This window comes from Syzygium oleosum, unplaced genomic scaffold (genome assembly GCF_021117445.2).
Source record: "Syzygium oleosum isolate NSW1041296 unplaced genomic scaffold, Sole_v2.1 Sole_v2.30, whole genome shotgun sequence".
NCBI classification, from domain to species: domain Eukaryota; kingdom Viridiplantae; phylum Streptophyta; class Magnoliopsida; order Myrtales; family Myrtaceae; genus Syzygium; species Syzygium oleosum.
In genome coordinates this window covers 2,359,544-2,384,947 of record NW_026607514.1, presented here as the reverse complement: position 1 = coordinate 2,384,947, position 25,404 = coordinate 2,359,544, and the positions used below count along the sequence as shown (strand labels likewise).

At 43.3% G+C, this 25,404-nt stretch overlaps 3 protein-coding genes and 1 long non-coding RNA gene across 5 annotated transcripts; 2 read left to right on the top strand and 2 right to left on the bottom strand.

Moving 5' to 3' along the window:
* The first annotated feature begins 1,119 nt into the window (after positions 1–1,119).
* On the top strand, positions 1,120–2,884 carry LOC115677539 (uncharacterized). Its single transcript, XM_056303982.1, has 4 exons — positions 1,120–1,440; positions 1,525–1,632; positions 2,189–2,337; positions 2,583–2,884. Exons 1-4 carry the CDS (start codon positions 1,120–1,122, stop codon positions 2,797–2,799), a joined length of 795 nt encoding a protein of 264 aa, XP_056159957.1. The 3' UTR covers positions 2,800–2,884.
* Positions 2,885–3,063: 179 nt separating this feature from the next.
* On the top strand, positions 3,064–4,422 carry LOC130135297 (structural maintenance of chromosomes protein 3-like). Of its 2 annotated transcripts, none has more exons than XM_056304081.1 (5): positions 3,064–3,196; positions 3,269–3,315; positions 3,433–3,616; positions 3,701–3,771; positions 4,144–4,422. In XM_056304081.1, exons 1-5 carry the CDS (start codon positions 3,163–3,165, stop codon positions 4,147–4,149), a joined length of 342 nt encoding a protein of 113 aa, XP_056160056.1. In that variant the 5' UTR covers positions 3,064–3,162; the 3' UTR covers positions 4,150–4,422. The 2 variants fall into 2 exon arrangements, with proteins under 2 accessions (XP_056160056.1, XP_056160055.1); XM_056304080.1 differs by having other exon boundaries at positions 3,853–4,422.
* Positions 4,423–21,332: 16,910 nt separating this feature from the next.
* Positions 21,333–22,941, bottom strand: LOC130135304 (uncharacterized). The gene is made up of 3 exons (XR_008814746.1): positions 22,353–22,941; positions 21,515–21,588; positions 21,333–21,436 (listed from the first exon to the last, which is right to left on the bottom strand). It is a non-coding gene; the product is annotated as an uncharacterized LOC130135304 (long non-coding RNA).
* Positions 22,942–23,487: 546 nt separating this feature from the next.
* On the bottom strand, positions 23,488–24,498 carry LOC115677583 (protein ELC-like). Its single transcript, XM_030600770.2, has one exon. It carries the CDS (start codon positions 24,496–24,498, stop codon positions 23,488–23,490), a length of 1,011 nt encoding a protein of 336 aa, XP_030456630.1.
* Positions 24,499–25,404: the final 906 nt, after the last annotated feature.

Sequence of the window (25,404 nt, the reverse complement as noted above, 5' to 3'; positions counted from 1 at the left end):
CCTAAGTGGAATGCAGTCGGGTACCCGGCTTGCCGGGGGGGTTCGATCCCCGACGTTACCGTTGCCGACGTAGCGGGACGATGCCTGGTTACGCTAGAAGACCGGCGGGAGTTCGGTGGCCCGAGGGGTCATTAATAATCTGGATAAATGCGAACGTATGCTATGCATTGATGAATGCTCAAAATCCGGATTATTGAGTATGTTTCTTATGATTATGCCATGAATTGAAATGTGCTTGTTTGATGAGCAATTGGCCATGTTATGGCGGTATACTAACGTGCAGGGCATTGTGTATGTGCCAAGGCGAGGTAAGGATGCTTGTGATTGTTTATGGCACGTTGAATGCTAGAATTGCATGTTAGGGCTGTCCGGAGGTACGTGTTAGCCTAAGCGAGGCTTAGGTAGTTGCTTATTGAGATTTTATCTCATTGTTGCAATATAACCATTTCAGACCCTCGACCATGAACCGCCCTTCTCTGCATTTTGGCGTGCCTATGGAGTTGTTTGGAATCCTTTATGTACCTACATTTTCCCGCAATTTAGTTTCTTTACCAAAACATGATATAGCAAGATTTTCTTTTAAGTTTGGTTCTGGATCTTTCATATTATTTAAGAATAATAATCTTATTGGAACTAGAATTTTATGTGATGGTCTCTACAAGTTTAAACATGATAATGCTTTTGTTGAGACTTTGATGACTTGCATTGCAATGTTGGCACTAAACGTAGTTTCGTTGATGAGAATTCTGTTTACTTGTGGAATAAATGTTTGAGTCACATATCACTACAAAAAAACATGAATTTTGCCATGGAAATTTGCGACGGGGAATTTTTCGTCGCTAATTTACGACGAAATTTGCGACGGAATTTGCCACGAAATAAAAATTTGTCGCAAATTATCGACGGAAAATAAATCCGTCGCTAATTCGCGACGGAAAAAAAATCCGTCGCAAATTTGCGACGGAAAAAAAAAATCCGTCGCAAATTTGCGACGGAAAAAAAAATTGCGACAGAAAAAAAATCCGTCGCAAATTTAAGACGGAAAAACAAAATCCGTCGCAAATTTGCGACGGAAAAATAAATCTGTCGCAAATTTGCGACGAATTTTGCGACGGAACTATGAATTTAGTCCCCCGCCAATCTCTCAAGTCTGCCCGCCCTCACCCCAGTTTTGCTCTCTCTCTCTGCTATTCCTCAGAACCACCCCCCCTCCGCCAAACACCTCTCCGTCGCTCCCTCCTCCCTCCCGCCAGCCATGATGGCCACCCTCAACGCCACCGCCGTTGCCTCCTCCTCCGTCGCCATCTGCCCGTTCCACGCCCACATGCCCTCCCGCGCGCCCCGCCGGGATCCGGTGCTCCGTCACCGAGGGCCCCACGATCTCCCAGCCGAACAGAGTTCGTCTCCCCGTCTCACCTCGAGCTCTGGAGCTCTTCCCAGGTACGAAACGAGCTCGCTCCCGCGGTCGTCATTGGTTTCGTACAGTGACTGTTCTTGATGTTGTCTTTGGTTTCGTGTGATCAGCATAGGGTGAGGTTGGGGAAGTACAAGAGGGATGCGGATTCGTTGCGGAGGGAGGGGGAGAATTCGCAGGCCGTGTGGAGACCTGATACCAAATTGATTGCCGTTGTGGTGAGTTCGAGATGTTTTTATGGATACCAAATTGATGAAACATGATATGATCCGGTCGATTTGTGAGTCGGGCAATTGCAATTGATTTTGCATTTGCATTGCCGTTCTTGATTCATATCTGGTCGGCCTATAACTATGGATTGGTATAAGTTCATTTTTTGGGATGTACTCGTGTACAAAATTTACCTTGACTACAATACATCCGCAAAGGATGGTGCTCAAAATGAGAGCTGGGTGCCCTGCTGTAGATCTCTTCTTTGGCTGTTCCACTTAGAAATTCTGCGTGTCGGTTGACTACTGTCATTCTTCGGACTGATCTTTGTAACTACTTAATTTTGGCCAAGGGGGTATCGGTATGACCATTTAGATAATTATCTCTAATAGAAGCTAGAGAGGTGATGCTTGTCAATTGTGCCTATTGTTAGTGAATGCGAGCATTCTTTCCTCCTTCTTTGGTCTTGCTCTGACTAGTAAAATAAACTACCAGTTGCTTCTTATATTATCCCCTCGAGGGCACCTGGTTGCTTCTTATGACGTGTTTTCATATTTTTTGCAGACGACTTCACTCTATCTTCATTTATTTAAGGTTCACTTTTCTGAGAAAAGAGTACAGATTGGAGGGAAGCAACCATCTAGTTTGTATTTTGCGACTATTTCTCTTCTCCTCAGCGAGCAGGTTCCCTTTGGAGACATGAATTTATCTATGTGAGTATTACGCTAATGTATTTGTGTATATGCTGGAAATCTAAACTTGTGCCTTAGTGGACTGTGGGCACGCCATTGTCTTTATTATTCCCTAAACTCAGTTAAGTTGTACAAAAATCACATAACATCTTGTAAGTATATTGGTTTTGCTCATTTAAAATAAAAAATATTAAATGAACAAAGCAGTCTAGAAACCTAATGGGCATGTTTGATGAATGTTTACCGAGCTTATGTCTCTTCCTCAGGAGCAATATTGTAAGTGGTAACAGGCATATGCTGCTTGGACTCTTTGACGGATCCTTGTATGGCATTTCTTGGAAGGGAGAGGTATGCTTTATCTTTTTTACTGGCTATTTACTTTCAGGATCAGAGTTTTCTGTAAGACGTTGGTGCTTTGATCTGTTCAGCCTGAAGAGGGTTGTCTTTGTTGATTATGATTTAATTTCTCTCTTTACATCATAATGTCTGCGCAGTTTTGTGGGGCTGTTGGACTTGACCATCCCATACGAAATGAGAGTGATAAAGTAACTGACTTACCACATCCTGTAAGTAATGGAATTGGGTATAGTCTTCATCGAGAAATGGAGATGATGTTTGTGAGTTTATAGGGTAAATGGGTTAGGATAGGGTGCTTTGCAAGTGTTTGATGAATGACCTAGTTCTCCAATTTGCGAATAGACGTGCAATTTTGGACTTTTTTTATGCTGTTGCAAATAGCGAGGCGAGGCTCAAATCGGCGTGAGTTCTTTCTTGGGTGTTCTTCCTTTTTTTTTTTTTTTTGGGGGAAAGGAAGAAAATGGAGAGGACAAAGCTATCGTTGGATAGATGCTCAAGAACACTCAGACTTCACTTGCAGAAGGTAGTGCTTCATGTGTTAATTTTTTTGAAGCTTTCTTTGGATAGATGCTCATTCTCTTGCTTGTCACTTCAGAACAAGAACGCAATCGCCAGTTGACAAAGCCTATAACTGCTGAAAAGGTAGGATATGGTTCTATGTATTGTTGATATTCGCATTGAGGTTGGCAATGAGAACCTTGCCAGAGTACAGTTGTGCTGTTTTTGTGCATATTGGTCATCACTTTTGTTTGTTTGCAGATGGAAACAAGAAAAGCAGAGCTTGAGATTAACCTTGCAACTAATCTCAAGAGGCAGAAGCAAGAGTATGAGGCTATTATATCCTCATCAGAGACTGATTTGCATGAAAATGAAGCGGAATCAAAGTGGCAGGAGCTAAAAGATACTAAATCATTGGTCATTGATGCAACCCAGCGATTAGAAGGTGGAAATTTTGGATTGATCGGAATATTGTTGTCTTGAAGCTTTAGATTTTGTTCGCGCTTTTGATTGAAACAAAAATTATCAGGAATTAATAGAAGTACAGAGGAAACAAATAAGCAAATCAAAAAGATCAAAGATGAGATGGCAAAGTTGAAGGTACTATTTAATTTTTTCAGTGTGGACTAAATGTTGGTATTCAACTCTTTGGTTTCTTCTCAAATGATTGCTCGAATGCAGGCTTTGGAGGACACCTATGAGAAAACACTTCAGGATGAAACTAAAGAACTTGAACAACTCTTTAGCCGGAGGAGTACTCTTATAGCTAAAAAGATGAGTACTAAAAAAAGATAAGGAACTTGGGCCCGTTATCTTCTGATGCTTTTGAGACGTATGTTCCCTTGTCTAACTGTGAAAATGTTTTGACTTTGAAAATGCTTTTGAGGCGTATGTTCCCTTTGCTACTGAATTTTAATTTGGTTTCCACTATTGAAGCTCATCATACCTCATTTTATATGTTTGAGATTATAGGTATAGACGGAGGAGCATCAAAGAGTTGCAGAAGATGCTTCACAGATGCAACGAGCAGCTCCGATAGTTTAGTCATGTAAACAAGAAAGCACTTGATCAATACATGAACTTCACAGAGCAAAGGAAGTGAGCATCTCACATGGACCGTGTCTTTAGTTTTGTTCAGTATTTATATGATGGAGATTGTCGCTAAAAGCCGGATATTCTTTTTTGATTCATTTCTGTCGTCATTGTTTATTGTGCAAGATTATTTATTATGCAAGATTATTTATTCTCTCATTATGTGTACTATAAAGAAAAATATTTCTGTCATTCTTGTGGAAAATGTAGATGAATGTATTTCATTTTCATATTATTATAATATTTTGATGTTATTAAGTGCTTAATCAATGTTAAATATAAATTTCAGAAATTAATTTTGCTTTTAATTAAGTTTAAAATCGAAAAATAAAATAAATGATTTTATCGTACGATCACTAATTATAAAAGTTCGTTACAAAAATAAAATTTCGTCGCTAATTTCGTCCCTAAACGATATTCGTCACAGAGTTCGTCGCTAAAGAATTAATAAAAAATCATTGCTAAATTTGTTCATGAATAATGTTCATGGCAAAAGTCAAAATTTTTCGTGACAAATTTGCGACGAATTTTGCCATGAGTAAGTTCGTCGCAAATTACAAACAAAAAAAAATTCGTGCCAAATTAGCGACGAATTTTGCCACGAATACAGTTCGTGGCAAATTAGCGACGAATTTTGCAACGGAAAAATAAATCCGTCGCAGGAAAATAAATCCGTCGCAAATTTGCAACGGAAAAATAAATCTGCGACGGATTGAAAATGCCCTCCGTCGCAATTTTTGTGACGGAAAATTTTTGCGACGAATTATTTGCGACGAATTTTGCGACGGATAAAGTTCGTGGCTAATTTGCGACGAATTTTTTGCGACGGAAATTGAAATTTTCCGTCGCAAAAATTTGCGACGACCTATTAGCGACGGAATTTTTTCAGTCGCTAATTTCGTTGCAAATTCGATTTGCGACGGATTTTGCCAAATTTTTCGTCGCAAAATTCGTCGCTAATCCCTTGTTTTTTTGTAGTGTATCCAAGAAAGAATGCAAAGATTAGTAAAGAATGAAATTATTTCGAATTTTGATTTTACAGATCTTGGAGTGTATATTGATTGTATTAAAGGTAAATAAACAAAACACACTAAGAAATGTGTCACAAGAAGCGTAAAGCTTCTTAAAATTATACACACTAATATATGTGGAGTGACATCCTCGATTCGGACCCTGTTTCGGCAAGAGAAGTGGCTTAAACTGTCAATGCACATTAATAGCAGGGTTAGAACATGAGTCGATTCAAGAATCGTACATGGGTCAACTATTAGAATAGGAAGGACAATTGAGGGTTGGGAAATGCGCTCGACTAGAGTACTCGACCATGGAAAATAGCTCGACCATAAGGATTGATGCGGGACGATCTTATAACGTCACGGGTCAATCAGTGAAAGGTTAGGAATCGATTCGACAGATGTATATATTGTCGGATTGCGGGTGATTCCGCATGATCATTATACTAAACCCGAACGATCCTAAGCTAATTTCATAAGACCACGTGCCCCGGGTAAATAAGTCATTTCTGCACGATTACATGACAACCAAGAATGATCCATGGATCGACGAGACTCGAATATGGATTGATTGACGAATCAACCATAAGTCACGCTAGTGACACCCAAGAGGCCGCCTAACTCGAATAGGCCCTATTAGGAGTACTTCCCATTGAAGTTTAGCCACGAGCCTTGGTCCGGTTATAGGTTTTTGATTAAGGATAGTTCAAAGACTTTCCTTTCCGGGTTAGTTGAGGTAGACCCCGACTAACCCGGGGCAAGCCCAAGCCCATGTGAAGTGCTCAAGGAAAGCCCATTAACCTTTTCAAGCCCATTTCTCTTCAAATTGGGCCCGTTTAAGCCCAAGTTTGTTGGCCCAAGCCCAAGCCCATGTGAATAGTGTCATGAATAGTGCCGTGAATAGTGTTAAGGGCTGAAATTATCTTTTTGCCCCTAAGTCTTCTGGAAGCCATCATTGGCTTGCTTTGCAAAATTCAATCCTAGCCATTGATCTTGGCTTGTTGGGCAAGAATTGATCTTGGCCATCCATCTTTGAGTGTATCTTGCAAGACACTTTCCCTCTCTTCCTCATTCTATCACTTTTGGCTTGCTCATTCTCTCTCTCTCTCTCTCTCTCTCTCTCTCTCTCTCTCACCCCTTGTTCGGCTCCCCTTTCCATCGCCCCCTCCCTCTCCCTTTTTCCTCTTGTTTTCTCTTGTACCGCCGCGACCATCATGCGCCCTTGCCACCCCTGAGCCGCGCCTAGCCGTGTGCCGCCGTTCGCCTCACGCCGAACCGCTGTGAGCCGTGCCTCACCCCTCGCCGAGTCGCCTTTGTAGCTGTCCAGCAGCCGCTCGTGAGACCCATTTTTCGTGCCGCCACCTCGTGCCATTCCGGACCAAGCTACACGTAGCCCTCGCCGCCGCCATTGCATCCGTGTCGTCGAAATTGTTTGCGGATGAGTTAACGCTTTAATCCCTTGATTAGTACGTTAAACTTGATTAGGATTAGTTTATATTAAGTTAATTAGGTGATTAGTGATTAATGGTGATTAATTGGTTGATAGGTTATCAACTAGCGATAAGTTATCGAAAAATTAGACGATAAGCTATCGAAGTTTTTGTGATAAGTTATCACCAAATAGGCAATAAGTTATCACCAAATAGGCGATAGTCTATCAAGGAAATGATGATAAGCTATCGTCGGAGGAATGATAAGCTATCGTTATTTGACTGAAAAGCTATCACCGATTAGGTGATAAGCTATCGATTAATTTAATGATAAGCTATCATCAAGAGGCAATAAGTTATCAATATTTAGACGATAAGTTATCGCAATTAGGGTGATAGGTGGATTTTATATGGGTGTTTTCTGCTTGAGTTAAGTGTTGAATTATGCCTCTTTTATGCTGTTTAATGCTTGCTTTGCCCTGAAAAATAATTGCCCTATGTGAAACCTTGCTATTTAATTTTTTAAAAGGGTTTTTATGGACATATAAATAGTAAACCTCGAGGTGTCGGGTTTATAAATCAAATTTTATAAGTTAAATAGGGCAATGATGTTTAAAAAGGGAAGCATGCAAAGCTTGATGGTTCAATTATGTATATGTGATCACGTGTGAATTTATTACTGCATTTTTAGGCATGAAAGTTGCAGTATTTTGATGTATAAGCATAACCACGTCTGCATTGGTAAAATGAGGAGAAATGAAATTGGCTTGAGTGGTTAAGGTGCTTGCGTGATCACATAATGAAAATCCATTAACCCCGTATGAGTACGGGCGTGCCTTAAATGGCCGTGATGAAACCTATGACATCCCCGATTTTGGGCCTAGGAAGCTGAGGGCAAGTGATCGAATGAGCGGGTAACTTGAGCCGACGGTCGGTAATGGAACGAACTATATGATCGGAACGAGTGTACTAAGGGTTGATCATGGTTCGATCGAAAGATTGTCCATGAATTGGCCTAGGGATCGACAGTGGAATGACTTCCTGATTTCGTAAGATGATTAGAGTAATATGACTGTGAATTGACCCTTCGACCAAAAGGGCCGGTAGTGGAACGGTCCGGGATAGCTGTGGATCAGTCCGGTATCGGCATGTGTCGGTCGCAGGTGATACCGCACGGCCATGTATCGGTCACGGATGACCATGAGTTAATTCCGGGGTACTAGATTCCACAAGGTCACATGACAATCGAGGGTTGACCACGAGTCGTTGATACTCGAACGTGGACCGATCGCGAATTGGCCATGAATCATTGTACCAAGTCAGGTAGGCCATGGACGAGCCATGTGCCAGGCCACGAGCCCAATGGCTTGGCCGCGGACTAGGCCATGTGCCAGCCGCGCCGGCCAGGCCGTGTGCCCGGACGTGACCGGCCATCGTGCCCGTCAGCTAGGCCATAAACCGGCTATGTGCCCGATCGTGTGCCGGTCATTGTGCCTGACCCTTGTACCAGGCGTTGTGCCCGTAAGATCTAGTTCCGATCTAGTCCCGTGCCTAAGAAATATGGCCATGAACCGTACATTGTGCCATTCATGAGCCAATGTTTGTGTTTGGCCATGAACCAATCCCTCGCTCGTGTGACCAGGCGTGGTGCTCGGCACGTCATTTGTGTGGCCGGCATGGTGCTCGGCACGTTGCACGTGCAGCCGGCATGGTGCTCGGCACGTCGCCCGTGCAGCCCGGCACAATGCCCGTGCGGCCCGGCCATGTACCCGGCCCTGTGCTCGTGTAGCCCAGTCGGGTGCTCATGTGGCCCGGTAGTGCGCCAGGTCACGCGTCCAGTCAGACCTGGCCATGTGCCCAGCCACCCGGTTGGCTTGGGCTTATTCTATTTTGCTTGGACCTTGGTTTGGTTGTGTTAGGTGAATTTTGAGGATATTCTCGCATCGAACCTCGGGTTGAACGGGTATACCAAGCGTGGATAACCCTCAGAAAATAAGGCGAATAAGTATGATGCGGGGTTATGATTGTAGTATCAATTAGCCAATTTTGTGTAAACCGATTGGCCCAAGTAGTTGGAAATGAACCAGAATGTTCTAGAGCTCCCACACGGTTCAGAATTTGCAGAGGAAAAGAAGACAATTGGTTGACTTGGTCAAAGGCTTCATTTAAGGCCACTTAATGCCATTTAAGGCTTTCATAATTGGATCCCCTTATGTGTCCCCTCCATAATTTCTGACTAAGCTGAGCTGGTGCCATGCATTAAAGGCCATTTGATGACTCAATGGCCACCAATTATGGGGCACAAGCAGGGGACAATCGGCCAAGCCAAAGAGGAAACCGAGAAGGCCATTCGGCCAAGGGAAAGGAAGAACCGAGAGAGAGAGAGAGAGAGAGAGAGAGAGAGAGAGAGAGAGAGAGGGGGGGGCCAAGGGATAAGATCACATTGAAAGCTCTTAATTGCCATGCATCATTGCTTTTGGCTCTTGTGCATTAATGCACTTAAAGCTTGGCTTCTTTTCCAAGCTTGTTTGTCTTTAAAAAGCAAGAAGCCCTCACGTGAGAAGCTCCCCCACAAGAACCGGCCATCATCTTCTCTTCTCCTCTTGCCTTCCTTTTTCACGCCCAAACACACACAAGCCAACCTTGTTCTTCCTCTTTGCTTGTTCGGCCAACTAGAAAGTCACACCCGAGACTCGCCCGAGGCCCCGTTTTTCCCGAATTCAAGCTCGTTCCATGCTCAAGCCAAGCCACCAGCCACTTTCTTACTTTAGTATCTTGTGTTCTAGTGGTTTATTGAGTAAGGGAATTCCCTAATATCGAGAAAGGAAGTTGCGATACATTGTAACATGGTTTGCTTGGCCCATTTCGTGGTTTCTTGGTCGATTATAGCTTGTTCTTCTTTGACAAGTGATGCTCACATATGACAATCATGTTTAATGTTTGTTTTATTGTTTCGTAGCATGAACTTTGCTATTGATTTGCCATCGATACCGGTATGGTAAGAGCTGACTTATATGAACGGCGATTGTCTCGTCCTCGCTTGATATTAGAGTTTTCACTTAGTAAGTCTCCCCGACTCACTCCCGTTGTTTTTCCTTTTTTCAGGTCCGTAGCATGGCATCTCCCCGACCCGATTCGGAAACCCATGGAAATGCGAGCTGAACTTCTTACGGTAATTGACGCCCGGGAAGGTCGTGCCTACCGTCGTATCACAACGTACGTGATGGTCGACGAAGGTCGTGAGGACCTAGTTCCGCATCCGTATGAGGCATGGTACCGCCTCGCGCATGGAGAATGGGTTGGACCCCTTCGCGGGTTCAATGGGCCATTCGGCGGACCAGGCGAGTCGACTCAGGGGCAAGCCGGGGGTGGGGCGTGAGATGGCCGGGCGGACGAGGAGCGGGAGCAGCGAGAAGAACGAGAAGCCGTAGTGAAGCTAGGAACCCAAGCTAAAGTTTTGTTGTTCGATAGGTGGCTTGCTATGTGGAATCGCCCTTGAAATGGGCATGTAAAATATAAGCGTGGCGTGTAAGGGCTCGAGAGAAGGGCTTGACAAAAAAATAAGCACGTATCATGTAAATATAACGTGCGTTGTTTGCTTATCACTCGTGTTGTCTCGTTTATGTCTATTTGCTTCCGCGTGCGCATTTGATTGATTAAAATAAACGGGACGCACTAATACATTTTCGCGAGTCACGGGTCCGTTAGGGTCATGTTCGGTCATTATGCATCGTTCATGATTCCGAATCGGGATGTGACAAAACCCCTGCCTGATTGCGAGCGTGCCCCGAGTGGACGTGATCAATACACGATTAAACTAGAAAATCCCCGTACAAGGACAGGTGTGCCCTGAGCGGCCATGATAGATGCCCAGTTACGCCGGAAGACCCCCAACTTGAGGCGTTTTACATGGGTTGTGCTGTGGCCCAGTGAGGTCGTAATAATCGGAATATGCATGATTGCATTGCGCATGATTATGTGGTAAAAACTGCGAGGCACGGTATAGGACGGGCCAAAGTGGGCTTTACCTCATAATCGGGACACGTGATTTGTGAAAGTTGCTATGTGTTCCGATTATCTATACGCTAAAAGTATTGTGGTGGCATGTACAGAATTATATTGTGCAAGGTGGGTGTGCCAAGGCATGGTATGAATGCCTGCGGTGATTCAATGGCTTGCTTGTTTATGCAGGATTGCATTGCCTGCTTGTGTTTATAGTTAGGGCAAAGCAGGGGTTGCTTTGCTATTGATCTGCCGTCTTTATATCACTGCATGTTTTAGGTGCATCCGAGACGAGTTGACTTCCTAAACGAGGCTAGGTCATTAAATTGCTGAGATTTATCTCACCCCTCGTTGTTAAATATTTTCAGACTTGGAGTGACGAATAGTCTTCACTTGCGATTCAGAGACCAGGGGTGATGATGGACATTGGTTGCGTCATCCTTTTTGGATGTCTTCTTGTAGAGGAGTTTAAGTTAACCCAACCACCCGATCCCTTTTGTATGCGAGGTCTTGTTAGGAAGTCGCCTTTGGATAGGCTTGTTAATTGTAAACTTCCTAGGGTTAACAATGTGAAGTTATAAATTGGCTTGGTTGTTTTACGTCTATGGGTTTTCCTAGCTTTTTCCCCTTTGTTATGTGTTTGGGAGTTTATACGTTTCCGCATGCGTTTAATGAAAGATAATAAGAAAGGGTCGGTGACGCATCCTGGGACATCGCAACATAACGACCATGGAGGGATGTTAGCGTTCCCGAGGGAATGGGGCATGACATGTGGTCCATTTAATGTTCCATCTTTTGATGGAGAAAGTTATTTTATAACCTTTTATTGATGATTTTTCTCGTTACGGTTACATTTATCAAGTGCAAAATAAATCTTAATTAGTGAATGCATTAGGGGTGTATATTAAAGAAATTGAGAGGCAATTAGAGGAAAATGTGAGAATAGAAATGTCAGATAGAGGTGTTGAATATTATGGAAGGTATAATGAAATAGGACACTGTTCAGGTCTATTTGCTAAATTCCTTTAAAGACATGGTATTTGTGCTCATTACATGATGCCAGGTACACCACAACAAAATGGTGTAGCAGAAACGCGTAATCGTACCTTAATGGAAATGGTTAGGAGTATGATGAGTTATTCATCTTTACCCTCATCCTTGTGGATGTATGCATTAAAGACTTCTATGTATTTATTAGACAGGTTCCTAACAAGGCAGTTTCAAAGACTCTTTTTGAACTGTGGACGAGAAGGAAATGTAGTTTACGACACTTGCATGTTTGGGGTTGTCTAGCAAAAGTAAGAATTTACATTCCAAATGACAAGAAATTGGATTTTATACGACTAGTGGTTACTTCACTGGTTGTGTAGAAAAATTCAAAAGGTATAGATTTTACTGTCATAATCATAGTACAATAATTGTTGAACCTGGAATTACTAGGTTAATTGAAAATGGTGACATTAATGGAAGTGAAAGAATTCGTGATGTTTGCATTCAAGAAGTTATGGTGAAAGATCTTATATCCAAAACTTCTAAAGTTGTTGTTCTTGATATTATAGTTCAACTCATTAATATTCAAGAACAACAAATGATCAAACACTCCATAATGAAAATATCAATAATGAACCTGCATTAGTTGAGCCATAAGAAATATAAGAATATCTCAAAGAGAAAGGAGATCAGGTATTTCTAGTGACTATGTGGTTTATCAACAAGAGTCAGAAATTGACTTAGAAATTGATAATGATCTAGGTTTATTTTCATAGGCCATGGAATGTGATGATATGGTTTAATACCATGAAAGAAGAGTTAAAATCTATGGATCATAATCAAGTTTGGGTACTTGTTGAATTGCCCGATGGATGTAAAAAGGTCAGGTTTAAATGGGTCTTTAAGACCCAGCGCAAATCAAAAGGTGAAATCGAATAGTTTAAGGCCAAACTTGTTGCTAAAGATTCTACTTAGAAAGGAGGCATTGATTATAGGGAGACCTTTTCACCTATCTTCAGGAAATACTCACTTAGAATCATTATGGCTTTAGTGGCTCAACACAGCCTTTCTTAATAGGAATTTAGAGAAAGAGGTTTATATGGACTAACCTGAGGGCTTTTTAGTTAAAGGAAAGGAACACATGGCGTGTAAGTTAAAAAAGTCAATGTATTAAGCTTCCCGACAATGGTATCTTAATTTTAATTATACTATAACCTCTTTTGGATTTAACGAAAACACAGTTGATTGGTGTATATATATGAAGGTCAGGGGAGGAAGTTTATTTTTCTAATTCTATATGTTGATGACATTTTGCTTGCTACTAATGATCTTGGTTTGTTACATGAAACCAAGATATTTCTCTCTAAGAATTTTTAAATGAAAGATATGGGAGAGCTAACGTATGTTATATGAATAGATATATTCCGTGATAGATCACAATGTTGTCTCAGAAAGCCTACATTAATTCTAGAGAGATTTAATATGGATATATGTTTAACAAGAGGAGTTCCAATTTAGAAAGGGGACAAATTTAGCCTTATGCAATATCCTGAAAATGAATTGGAACAAAGAGCAAATGAAAAATATTTTACATATGCATCGATTGTTGGGGGCTTAATGTAAACTCAAACATGAACCAGACCAAACATCAATTTTGCTATCAGAATGCTAGGCAAATATCAAAGTAACCCGGGATTGGATCATTGGAAAGATGCAAAGAAAGTTCTCAAATACCTATAAGGAAACGAAAAATCATATGCTCACTTATAAAAGATCTGATCATCTTGCGGTGATTGTGTGACATTCCGAATTTCGACCTATTTTTTGGGATTTATAAAACATGTATTTTGTTAGTGCGCTTATAATAAAATCTCGCCCGAAACTGATAACTCTTGGGTTATTTTTAAATTAGAGATTTCGCTAGAATCGCACTCGATCGAATTTGGCCGTTACTTAGAGCCCGAACTTTGGTATCGAATTTCTCGGAGTTTTATGATGAATTTAATTGGACGGTGTCGATATTATTGTGGCCAGCGTCGATATTGCCTAGGATATGTGAAAAGTGAAATTTTGACCGGGTGCGGATTTGGACTAGTAGACCTCTCTCGAAGTGTGTTTTAGTTATTATCTTTTGACCTTTTTCCTAATTTATAATTAGGATTTTCGTGGACCGTTAGATCGATTTTGGGGTTTGAACGAGAACCGTCGGATCGCACTCGAGGACAAATTTTGACTTTTGTCCTTTCTCTCTCTCTCCTCCCCCTCTGTCGTACCTAGCTATGCACGTCCCCTCCCCCCATTGCCCCATGCAAACCCTCTCTCTCTCCTCCTTTCTTTCTTTTCCTTCTTTCTTTCTTTCTCTCTTCTCCTTCCTCCTTCTTTCCCCGCCGCTACTCCTGCTTCCCTCTTCTTGCTGCCCGACGCCGATCGCTCGAGCTCGCCCCCAGCCCAGCCGCTCGTCGTGCCCGATCGTCGCCGCGTCGTCCGTCCTGCGTCACCGCCACCGCGAGCCCAGCTCGCCCGCCGTGTCACCGTGCCAGCCTGCCGGGACCAGCACACCGTCGCGCCGCCGTCACCACCCAGCTCGCCGCCGTCGCCGTTCGCCCAGCACGTCGGCCAACTTGCTCGCCAGCCGGCCGGCCGCGTGACTGCTCGCGTGCCCGTGCCGAGTGCCCAGTCGCCGCTCATCACCGTCGTGTCCGCCATAGCTCGGCTCCGCCGACCAGCTCGTCCAGCCTCGCCCCGTCGCCTGAGACGCCGCTGTGTCGCCTGACCGCCGCGCCATCCGCCCCAGCCGTGCCGTCCGACTCCCCTGACCCGATTGTCCTCCCTCTCTCCTCTAGGCGTGCCGCGCCTTGCTTACGTCGTACCCAGCTGCTTGCCTAGCGCTGCTCGACCGCCCGTGACACCGCCGCTAGCCTCGCCGCCCAGCTCACCGTCGTCGTCGCCGCCCAGCAGCAGCTCGCCGTCGCAGGTCTTGCCCACAGCTCGCCGTCGTGAGCCCAGCTCGCCTAACGCCGTCGCCGCTCTCCTGGCCGAGCCCGCTGCCATTGCCGCTCGTCCGGCCGGAGCTCGCCGCCATCGCTGTTCGGGCCAAAGACGCCGCCCAGCTCGCTGCCAGCCCAGCCACCTGCCGCCGGCCGCTTCGCCCGTCGTCCCCATCGTGTCGCCGTGCCAGCTCGCCGGAACCAGCTTGCCACCGCTCGCCGTCCTCCGTCACCGTCGCCGTCCGACCTCCGCCCTAGCTCGCCGGCCACCTTCCCAGGTCGTGGCTGAGTAGCCCGGCCGCTTAGCCCAGCTCGTCGGCCGCTGTCCCTGCCCGTGGCCGAGCGCCGTGCCGTGTGCCCAGCCGTGGCCGAGGGCAGTGCCGAGCCATGGCCGGCCACCATGCCCGTTGTGCCCTCGCCCGCGCCGAGCTTGTTACTATTCACCCGGGCCATTTCGGCCCCTCGTCGATTTTTCCAGGGCCAAATTTAGGTAAGTGATTTCCTAAACCCTACTTAGTATAATGGGTATTTTTAGACTTGTTTAGGGTGTGATTAGTACCGGTTTAGTGGCTAAGCTTAGATTAGGGTCAATATGTGAATGTGGTCAATTGGTAAATTAAATTGTGGTGATTATGTGGCATGTTTAGTGGCTGATTTATGTGGGTGCGATGATCGGATTGTCGTGGCGTTTGTGGGTGAAATTGACATTTGATTGGGCCAACTTGAGTGTCGAATTGATGGGCTAGTGTGATGAGTTTGTGGTGTATGTGCATGCAAAATGTCCGGTGAGGGACGGAGCCCGGATTGATCGGAAGGCTGACTTGAGGCGTGTTGACGCGGGTCGTGAGAAAAAAATGTGAAATGTCCAGTGAGGGACGGAGCCCGGATTGATCAGAGGGCTGACCTGAGACGTGTTGACGCGGGTCGTGAGAAAATGTGAAATGTCTAGTGAGGGACGGAGCCCGGATTGATCGGAGGGCTGACCTGAAGCGTGTTGACGCGGGTCGTGAGAAAAAAATGTGAAATGTCCAATGAGGAACAGAGCCCGGATTGATCAGAGGGCTGACCTGAGGCCTGTTGACGCGGGTCGTGAGAAAATGTGAAATGTCCAGTGAGGGACGGAGCCCGGATTGATCGGAGGGCTGACCTGTGGGGTGTTGACCCGGGTCGTGGAAAGTTGCTCGGCCAGGAATGCGAAATGAGTGTGATTGAATTGAGTGAACATACGTGTGTGTGGCGCCCGAGTGATGATAATGTGTTCTTGAGTTATTATGATATTCATGTGATTTGACTAATATGCAGAGCTGGCGTGTGAATCGGGTTGAGGTAAGTGTGAATTGGCGACTGTGATTTATCAGTGATTAGATTGCATGTTAGACTCGTCTGGGTACGCATTGGCCTAGGTGGGACTTAGGTTGTCTGCTTATTGACGTTTATTCTCATTGCTGTAGTGCAAACCTTTTCAGATCCCCGACCTTGAGCATGCCGCCACCTCAGCGTTTTGGGGTCCCCATGCATACGGTGCATGAGGAGACCGAGTATTCATAGGCTCGGATCAGACGTACATTAGGCGTCATACCACTGTATGGGTAGATGAGGGTTTAGAGGACCTGCAACGCTATACCTATTTGGCTTGGTCTCATTGAGTCGGGTTGGAGACTACCGGGCCAATCCGTGGTTTTAAGGGACTGCAGCATGCTAATGAGGATGCAGTGAATTGGGAGCCCTGGGAAAAGTTTACTCCCGATGGTGAGGTGACGGACCCCGACAATCCACCAGAGAACCCTGGTCCAGAACCCGAGCCCCTTCCAGAGCCAGAACCTGAACCCGTGCCAGGGCTAGTAGCACCCGCGGAGCCTGAGCTCGAGGAGGAATTCGAGGAGTCCGAGCCCGAGCCCGAGCCCGAGCCCGAGGAGGAGCCTATGGTGTCCGAGCATGAAGAGGAGCCGATCGAGATCGACTCGGACTCGGAGTCGGAGCCTTCAGGGTCCGATTCAGATTGGGCACCGTAGGGGTGTTTAGGTGCTGGGCTTAGAAGCTTTTTGATAGAGCCCTTTTTATGTCTTCCATAATCTACCCTACCACCGATCCTTTTTTGATGATGAAGGTGGATACTAACCTTAGGAGCCTATTGTATGAATTATGTGGTCTCAAATTGTCGTTATGAAATTATTGTTTCGTGCTATCCCTTTGTCATTATTTAGTGTCTGGGTTATTTAATTTCCGCTTCCGCTTGCGTTTGTCTTCGCGTATTTCGTTTGGGTCGGCGACGCGTCATGGGACGTCGCATTCAATACGGCCATCGAAGGGGTGTCGCGAGCCCGTTGGGGTTCGGGGCGTGACAGATTGGATATTCAGATTCAGACTTAATCGAATGTGCCAATATAAGACAATCAACGTTTGTCTACTTGCTCCTTTTTGCCGGAAGGGCAATTTTAGGGAAAAGTGTGAAGCAGTTAGTTGTTGCCACATCCACTGTGGAGGCCAAGTTTGTGGCATGTTTTGAGGCCACTAATCATGGGTTATGGCTGCGGAAATTTATTTTAGGGCTTGTGAAATTTTACAGTATTGCTAGGCCGCTGAAAATTTATTGTGATAACTTTGCAGCAATTTTCTTCTCTAAGAACGACAAGTATTCTAAGGGTCACATATGGAAATTAAGTATTTAATGAACATGTTGAAAGGATGAGCATTATTGGACGTCATTAATGATATTGTATTATGATTCCATTAAGTTTATTTATTTGACACTCTGAGCTCATTTATGTGTTTATGATATTTCATATTTTCTATTTAGTATACATGATGGAAATAGATGAATGTTTAACAGGATAGTCTCTAACAAAGATATTATAATTGGACCATTGCTATACTTCTCATTTATGGATTATGTTAAGTAGAGAGCTATAGTTGTAGTATATGGAAGGGACTGTGTCGATTAATGACATACAACCATTATGACCTGCATTAGTTTTCTTTACTTAATTGTGATTATTATGCGATGGCCAATTTAAGAAAGATTTTAACATAATGTTATTGTGCACATTATGGTCTTCATTAAATCATGAAAGAAATGTCATATGGGCCAAGTGGGAGAATGTAAAAATAATTGTGGCCCACATAATATTATTAATTAATGATTAAATCATTATTTAAATGCTAAAAAACCTGTTGGTTATGAGAAGGTGCAACTCTTATGAGATTGTACAACACTTATAAAAAAAAATGTCCTTTGAAGGAAGGCACGTATTGAAGGCACATATTGATAACCTATATAAGAAGTCATGTCCGCTCCCCACCATACATAAAAAAGTTGTATTTTATCATCCATCAAATAAAATACATTAAGCTTAAAGTTGGTTAAAACGAGAGAAATCAGATTTTTTCATTTCTCCTATTTCTGCAATAATCATTTTCTCAAAGTTATTGCTATGGATAAAATTATATCTTCATCCTTCTTGTTGTGAAAAAATTATGAAAATCTAAGATTCTTAAATTTAGAATTTCCGCATAAAGAATTATATTATTACTCACAATGATCGCTCCATGACCCTTATCAACTGCCTGTTTCGCAGCTCGATCTGGTACGCACTGGTGTACGTCGAGGCCAGAGGGAAGATGAAGCAAGGCGATCGAGCGTGGTAGATCACATTCGGGTCTAGTTTCAAGTGCAGCAGCGTGATATGGGAGGTGATCAGGACCGTCGATGGCGGGGAGAGGAGCAACCCGTGGACGGATGAGATCAACAGGTTCCCCATGGCCACAAAGAACATAGAATCAATTCCTTACTATTTCGAGCCATCTAAGAAAAAGGAGGTATCAATTTCAAGATGTAACTTTAACCAAATTTTTTTTTTTTCAAGATGTAACGATATATATTCTGCTACATAGCATGACATAATGAATGGTGTCTTGGGAGGATTGTTTTTCAGAACCAATGTTTAATCTGGCGGTCCTTGAACACTTTTTTGATTAATAGCATTTGCGTGTTTTTGATTGGTTGTTATAGATGGTGTACAGGCACTATATCTTATATATAGTTCTTATTGCATGGCTACTCTGAAGTCATATCATATCGCTTCCTCACAATTCTTAATCGGCTAATTGAATAATTCGATTATACTAATCCAACAGTGAATAAAATCTGCTATGGAGATTAAATTTGTGAAAGGGCAAGGAAAATTTCGACAAAAAAAAAGGGCAAGGAAAATCAGCCTTTATCAACGATTGATGTTTTCGACGAGTGAACTATTGCGATTATAACGTGATATAATGGAGAATGCACTTTTTGCGAACATTAATGTAGAAAGCCCCAAAAAACTACGACCTTATTATTGAAATTTGATATTCCGATTTAAAATGCCTAACTCAAGTGATTTTTCAAAATTCTGCTTCATTGCTGCCCGCGTGTTAATTTTATAAATTAGCGTAAAAATTAAGTAAGGAGTGCCGGTTTTAAGGGACAAAGATAGCTGATTATTCAGATCTGGACCCGGTAATGGGCTCGGCTTGTTGCTAGAAATGACCTAAGGTACTTGTGGGAGAGCTTGGACAAGGACTTATAGACATAATGCCTAGTCCGACTCAGCTAGCCTGAACCAGGCCCACTCACCCCGCACATTTCTTGTGTTTCTTTTCTAGAAGGCCAAGATTAGGCAATACTTTTGGCCAGCTTCAAGGGTCTTGCTCGACCCAGCCCATCCATTGATCGCCTCTATTCAGATACATTGATATATCCTAGCTATGCAAATATGCCAAATACGAGTTATTATTATCTCGTTCTGTCAGCAGCAATTATTTACGAACGGGATCGGAATGTCAAAATAATGTCAATTCTTCAGTCCGCTTCTTAACATTGTGCCACTGGCTAAAACCAACCAAACCGGTCATCTGTTATTCAATTAAACCGTATCAGACCGGATTTTCACTTGGTTGCCGACTTCTGTGAAAATGAAAAGTGGCCACAACATTAGCAGGTTTCAAAAATTGTAAATAAAAAAACTCTAAGATGTCAAGCAAGCTCTGCTTTCTACGACTAGATCCTACCTCTTCCAACTGAGCAAGGTGAAAGTTATAGAGCAATTAGTTTTACGGAACTTTCCTCTTGTATCGCGAATCCGTCGCTCGTTACTACAACACTGATGTTATTTGACTTCAAATTCAAAACAATCCCTATTGTACCGTCTTCGAATTGTACCGATTTGATCGTCATTATCTCATTGCTATAGTATTAGTCCAACAAAAGGTTTCAGATGGGTGCGTACTGCAAGGGTCTAACGGAAAAGATATTCTAGAAAATAGATGGGTGGGGAATGCATCATATCAGCTACGCAGGAAGACTTCAGTTGGCCAAATCGGTACTTTTTTCCATTTGCACTTACTGGATGCAATGTTTCTCCTCCCAAAGCAAACTATCTACGAGATTGAAAAGAAGATTGGGCAATTCTTATGGGTAGGAAATGCTGAAACTCACAAATCCCACAAAGTTGCATGGAAAATAGTATGCTCACCAAAAAAGGAGGGAGGACTAGACTTGTTCGATATGAAACTCTCGAATAAAGTATTGCTGGCTACATGCTTTAGAGCCCATCAATCATCCGTCGCCATTCCTATGGAGTACTTGGGTTCATCACATCAAATGTAGAGGTACTCCTATTATGCAACTCGACATAAATGGAAGTATGGCTTGGAGTTGGCTATGTATTCTCAAGCTAAGACTTGCTCTAACACCTATTATCTCTAGCCAAACATACTGTTGCAAAGAGATATATAAGGAATTCAGACAGGAGGGACCGACCGTGGAATGGTATCAATTAATTTCGACCAGTGATATTAGCAAGCATAATTTTATCGGCTGGCTTGTTTGTATAGATAGGCTACAGACAGCAGTAGCCATATCACGATGGTTGTCTTCAGTTGATACCAAGTGTAACCTTTGAGTGGACCTAGACAAGTAGTGTATGGTGTAGTATTATGGCACAAAATAGAATTTGGAGTTCTGCAAGAGGTTGGAATTTAGAATTTCAATGGATGATCGGGACCGCCAAGGGCAAAAACTTGGAGGTGAGACTCCTCAAGCTGTCTTTCTTAGCGACTATCTATTGCATATGGATGGAAAGCAACCGCAGAGGATTTCAAAACAAGTTGATTGAAGCTTATCTTCTATTGGCTAGGATTTGAAAGGTTGTAAGAGGTAGAGCGTCATACTATTAAGAGTATAGGCCTTTCCAGGCAAATGTTTTATTGACTACTCTATGAAGGCTTCCTTCCTTCCTTCATCTTCTCGCATAATTAGTCTCTTTGGAATGCTAAGGGTTTCCCCTAAGCCTTTGTACCTCATCTGATTAATGATATTTACATATTTACACCAAAAAAAAAAAGGTTTCAGATGCTTGTCCAATGGATAAATAGACGACGAGGAAATTCTGAAAGCCATCTAAAGTGAAGTCCTTTTTCTCAAAATTCCCCTCACACTCGACCTTCTTTCGTGTTACCTTTGAATATGATTAATTTGATTCAATAGCCCCCTATGAGCCTTATCACAGGTGAAAAATGCCCACTTCAATGTTTGTACTGACGAAAGTACCTTCCGAAAGGCGCGAAACATGCATGTATCAGATGAAAGTAACAAGTTCATAGGATTGTTTATGTCACACCCCGAATACAACCAAAACGGGATCGTAACACGGCCGTCCTTTCACCCAAAGGACGCAGCCTAAACTTAAACAAGACTCGAAAACATCAGAGCTTTCTAAAACCATCAAAAGGATATATACAAATCCAACAAAAAAACTATTCCAATAGCTCAACGTCAATATGTACAACGTACCCAAAATCCCACAATCAAAAAGAAATCCTCCGACTAACGCCCGCTCACGCCCTACTTGCGGCCAGCAGAAGAACCTGAAAGGTATGTAAGATAAGGGGTGAGCTACCACGGCTCAGTGAGTAACATATTTCTTCTAAGTGGGTCGAACAATTACTGTGCAATAGCATAAAAATATCACAGCTCATAACTCAAACTCAATGTACAATATAACCAAAAATATCTCAAAGGTATAATAACTTTTCAATAAAAGTCATTCGTATCAGATTTCTCAATAAAAACTCACTTAACAACAATAGCCAATCATCAATGGTCTATCCATTGACTAGTCTCATCACATAACACGTTGATGGTCAATCCATCAACCAATCTCATGCTCGCAATCAAACTATGGTCAAGTTTAACGCCGTGACAAAGGCGACCAAGTTTAACCCTCTTGGCAAGGTCTACCACCTATTATAAGCCGGCGGTTCGGCCCAGAAGGATATCCTGACAGTATGCATACTCCCCCCTCAACGGGTTCTCAACATAGTAATACGAGCAGCAGCAACTTATAACTCAATCTAGAAATCCATAATCAACACCAATAAATCCATTTCACAAAACATTTCACAACAAGAATAGCCCTCGGCTAATCCTCTTCACAAAACCTTTAATATAAGCATTCACAAAAGCTTCATTTCAATAACGTCATCAGACTTTTCAACTCATTTCACAATCGACAAAAGGTAGTAAATGATCGATCCAATTTATGCAGAAAACATGCTCCACTGTATTAAAAATTATATCTCATTATCAAAATATGAATTTGTAAATTCATAGAAGATATAATGTCCCTCACCTGGTAATCCACAACTAACCCATATGTGATACTTGAGCCGACGGTTCCAAAATCCTATCAAACATACGGAAAAACGAATCAAAACCGAGTAATACTTACCCCTAACGCGCGACTCGAATAAGCTAAGGCTAACTAGCCAATAATCCGACACCCACGAGCCTACGACGGCTTGCTCAATGGAAAAAATCTAATGCCAACCACAACGAACAACTCGCGCGCCAAATTTCCACGCGCCATAACTTCCTCCACCGGACTCCGTTTTGCGCGCTCTTATAGTCAAAACGAAACCCATCCAGCATACTATGGATGTCCCAACACAGCCAACCCAAACAACAGCCCAAAAACAACAATCAAAGCCCTGGAAAGTACTGTTCACGAAATTCCAGATTATGCTCTCAACTTCAAAATTTGATTCCGGACAAACCGTAACTCCGAATCGATATCCGTCAAAACGCACAGCCCCACAACACCATAATCTTTCATTTTCATGGATATTTAAGACTTGACAACCCAAAAATTGGACTACGCAGCTCAAATCCACATAACTCTTATTTCCGAGCCCTAATCGAAAAATTATTCCGATAGGACTAACGAGGGTTGCGAGTACTTACTCGTCGTTGCGTTACTTAGTCGGAACGGCTCGGCAAGGACCCGCGCGCACAAACCCTCCCTTTCTCTTCTTCCCTTTCTCCTCTCCTTTTTCCTTTTCTTCTCCTCTGTTTTTCTCTTCTGTTTTCCCGACCAGCCGCTGCTTCTTCCTTTTATCTTCACTTTTTGACTTTTCTTTTCTTTTCTTTTTTTTTTTTTTTCAGCCTAAGTCTTTTGACCTGGTCAAAAGAAGAGGCAAATATTACAGTTTACATCGACAATGAGTTCGGTGGTTTATCAGATGAAAGTAATAAGTTCATAATGCTTTTTCAAACAAGGTCAAGACTAGCGAGAATTTTGATGAGAACACTTAACTAAGAGTCTGAAATGACATTGTTACAAAGCTTCCGATCCAATACAAAACCTGGTTCTAAACTCAATAAAACTATCCCGTTGAATGTAAAAACTTAGCCATTGACTCATTCCAAAACTGAAATATATGCACACCAAATCGAGAAGCAAGAAATGACAGGAGATGTACTAAGTCCTATAAAAGTTGATGAGACGTCTCAAATTTGACTACCATGGCTCTGTGGAAAAACTGTTCTCTTGCCAAATTCCTCACTTGCCTAATATAAGTCTCACAACTCACAGCCCCTTCATCAACTGCTTTATCCAATGCATAGATAGTATCCTCTATAGACATTTCTGCAGCCAAGCACTGGACCCTCGACTTGGACTCCTCATCAACTCCTTCAAACAAATCATCTACGTTGTCATCCCCCGTGGCCGCGGCCCGTTTCGTGTCGTGGACTTTGAGCCAGTTGATCAAGACATCGGCTTCCTCGGCCAACCCTACCACCCTATCCCTCAATTCCCACCTCTCGCGCTCGAGCCCTTGGACTATAGTTGTCACGATTGCGACCCGCTGGTCCATTTCCTCTTGCAAGGCCAGTAGCTCCTTGATCTCCTCGTCGGTCTCTGACCTCAAGGCCACGGTGCTGTAGTGAAGCATCCCCGCAAGTCGATCAAGCGCCTCCTTCTTCGAGACCATGGAAGGGTGGGTGAAGGGACTAGAAGTGGGTGAACAGGAAAAAGGGTGGTCACGAGAGAATATCTTGACAAGGTTGTGGACAAGGTCTTTGAGGTTGCACCTAGGGAATTGCCAGGTTCGGATATACGGCGACACGGTGAGCCCCGAGGGGTCGACGAAGGGGTGCTCACCGTGGATCGTCGAGGAGGGGGCAATGCCCGGCTGGCCCACGAACACGATTGGGGCCGTGTAAGGGTAGTTCTCGTGGAGCCAAATGGTGAGGGGGACTTGGGGAGAAGAGCTGGAGACATGGATTGTGCCATAGGCATTGAGGAGGTTCACGATCGTGCCATCATTGTGGATGTAGGTTTTCATTGAAGGGCTGAGGTTGGGGAAGTCTTGGAGGAGTGAGAGCATGTCTCTTCTTATGTGCCATTTCTGGTCAGGGTCTGTGTAGGATAGCTCAAAAGGGCCTGTGCACCATAGCGCTGCTTCTATGAATTGGATTGGAGGCTGCCGTGCCATTTTCACAGAGAGAGAGAGAGAGAGAGAGAGAGAGAGAGAGAGAGAGATTGGTATTGGATAATTGTTTGGTTCTTTCTTTCTATCTGGCGTGTGAAGTGTCTGATACGAGTGGATTGATTCAAACGACGATTGTTATAATTACATGAAATTTCAAGTCGTTTTCGCGGATTAAAGAAAGACCTTCAACAAATTGCAAGTCAACTATAACAAAAAGGTCATTGGCAGGTCTTTGTAGTTTGCTTGTTGCGGTGGTGTGAGCATTGAATAATTGCTGATTTTGAAAGGTGAATTTCCCACCTTCTTCCTTGATATTAAACAACATGGGTCGATATAAACAATACTGTGGACAGAAGGCATTTGTTGTTTTTGGGTGTTACTTTGTAGAGCTTTGATCACGTCAGTCCCACGGATTTGGGCGATTCTCAATCCTTTGCGGATGGATTTAGCAAAGATTACAAAATCTCACAAAAGATTGGTTAGGTCAACCGGTTCTTCTCATGACAAATGCAATGGGGGCCAATAGGGACCTTCTCATTTATTTAGTACATCTTCTTTCTTCTGAGAAAGGAAACGGAGTTTCGAATGACGATTGCACAGTGAGTTGACCGACGCAGAAATTACGTGAACTAATGTCCTAAATCCGTCTTGAACTCAATGTATTATTTTTTTATCCGAGGACTGAAGGACACGAAGTGAAATTAAGCCCACAGAGGGGCCAAAGCCTCTATTCGAGACGAATTCGGAACTTGGGAGAGGAGGCTTTGCCAAACCTTTGGGCATTTGTTCTTCAAACTTTTTGGAGTCTATCTTTGGCTATCTCCATGTGATTCTACAACATAGTTTTGGAAGCGAACTCGCAAGCTTTACCGGAGATGTTACAACTTTGTCAGCAAAAGGATCTATGTG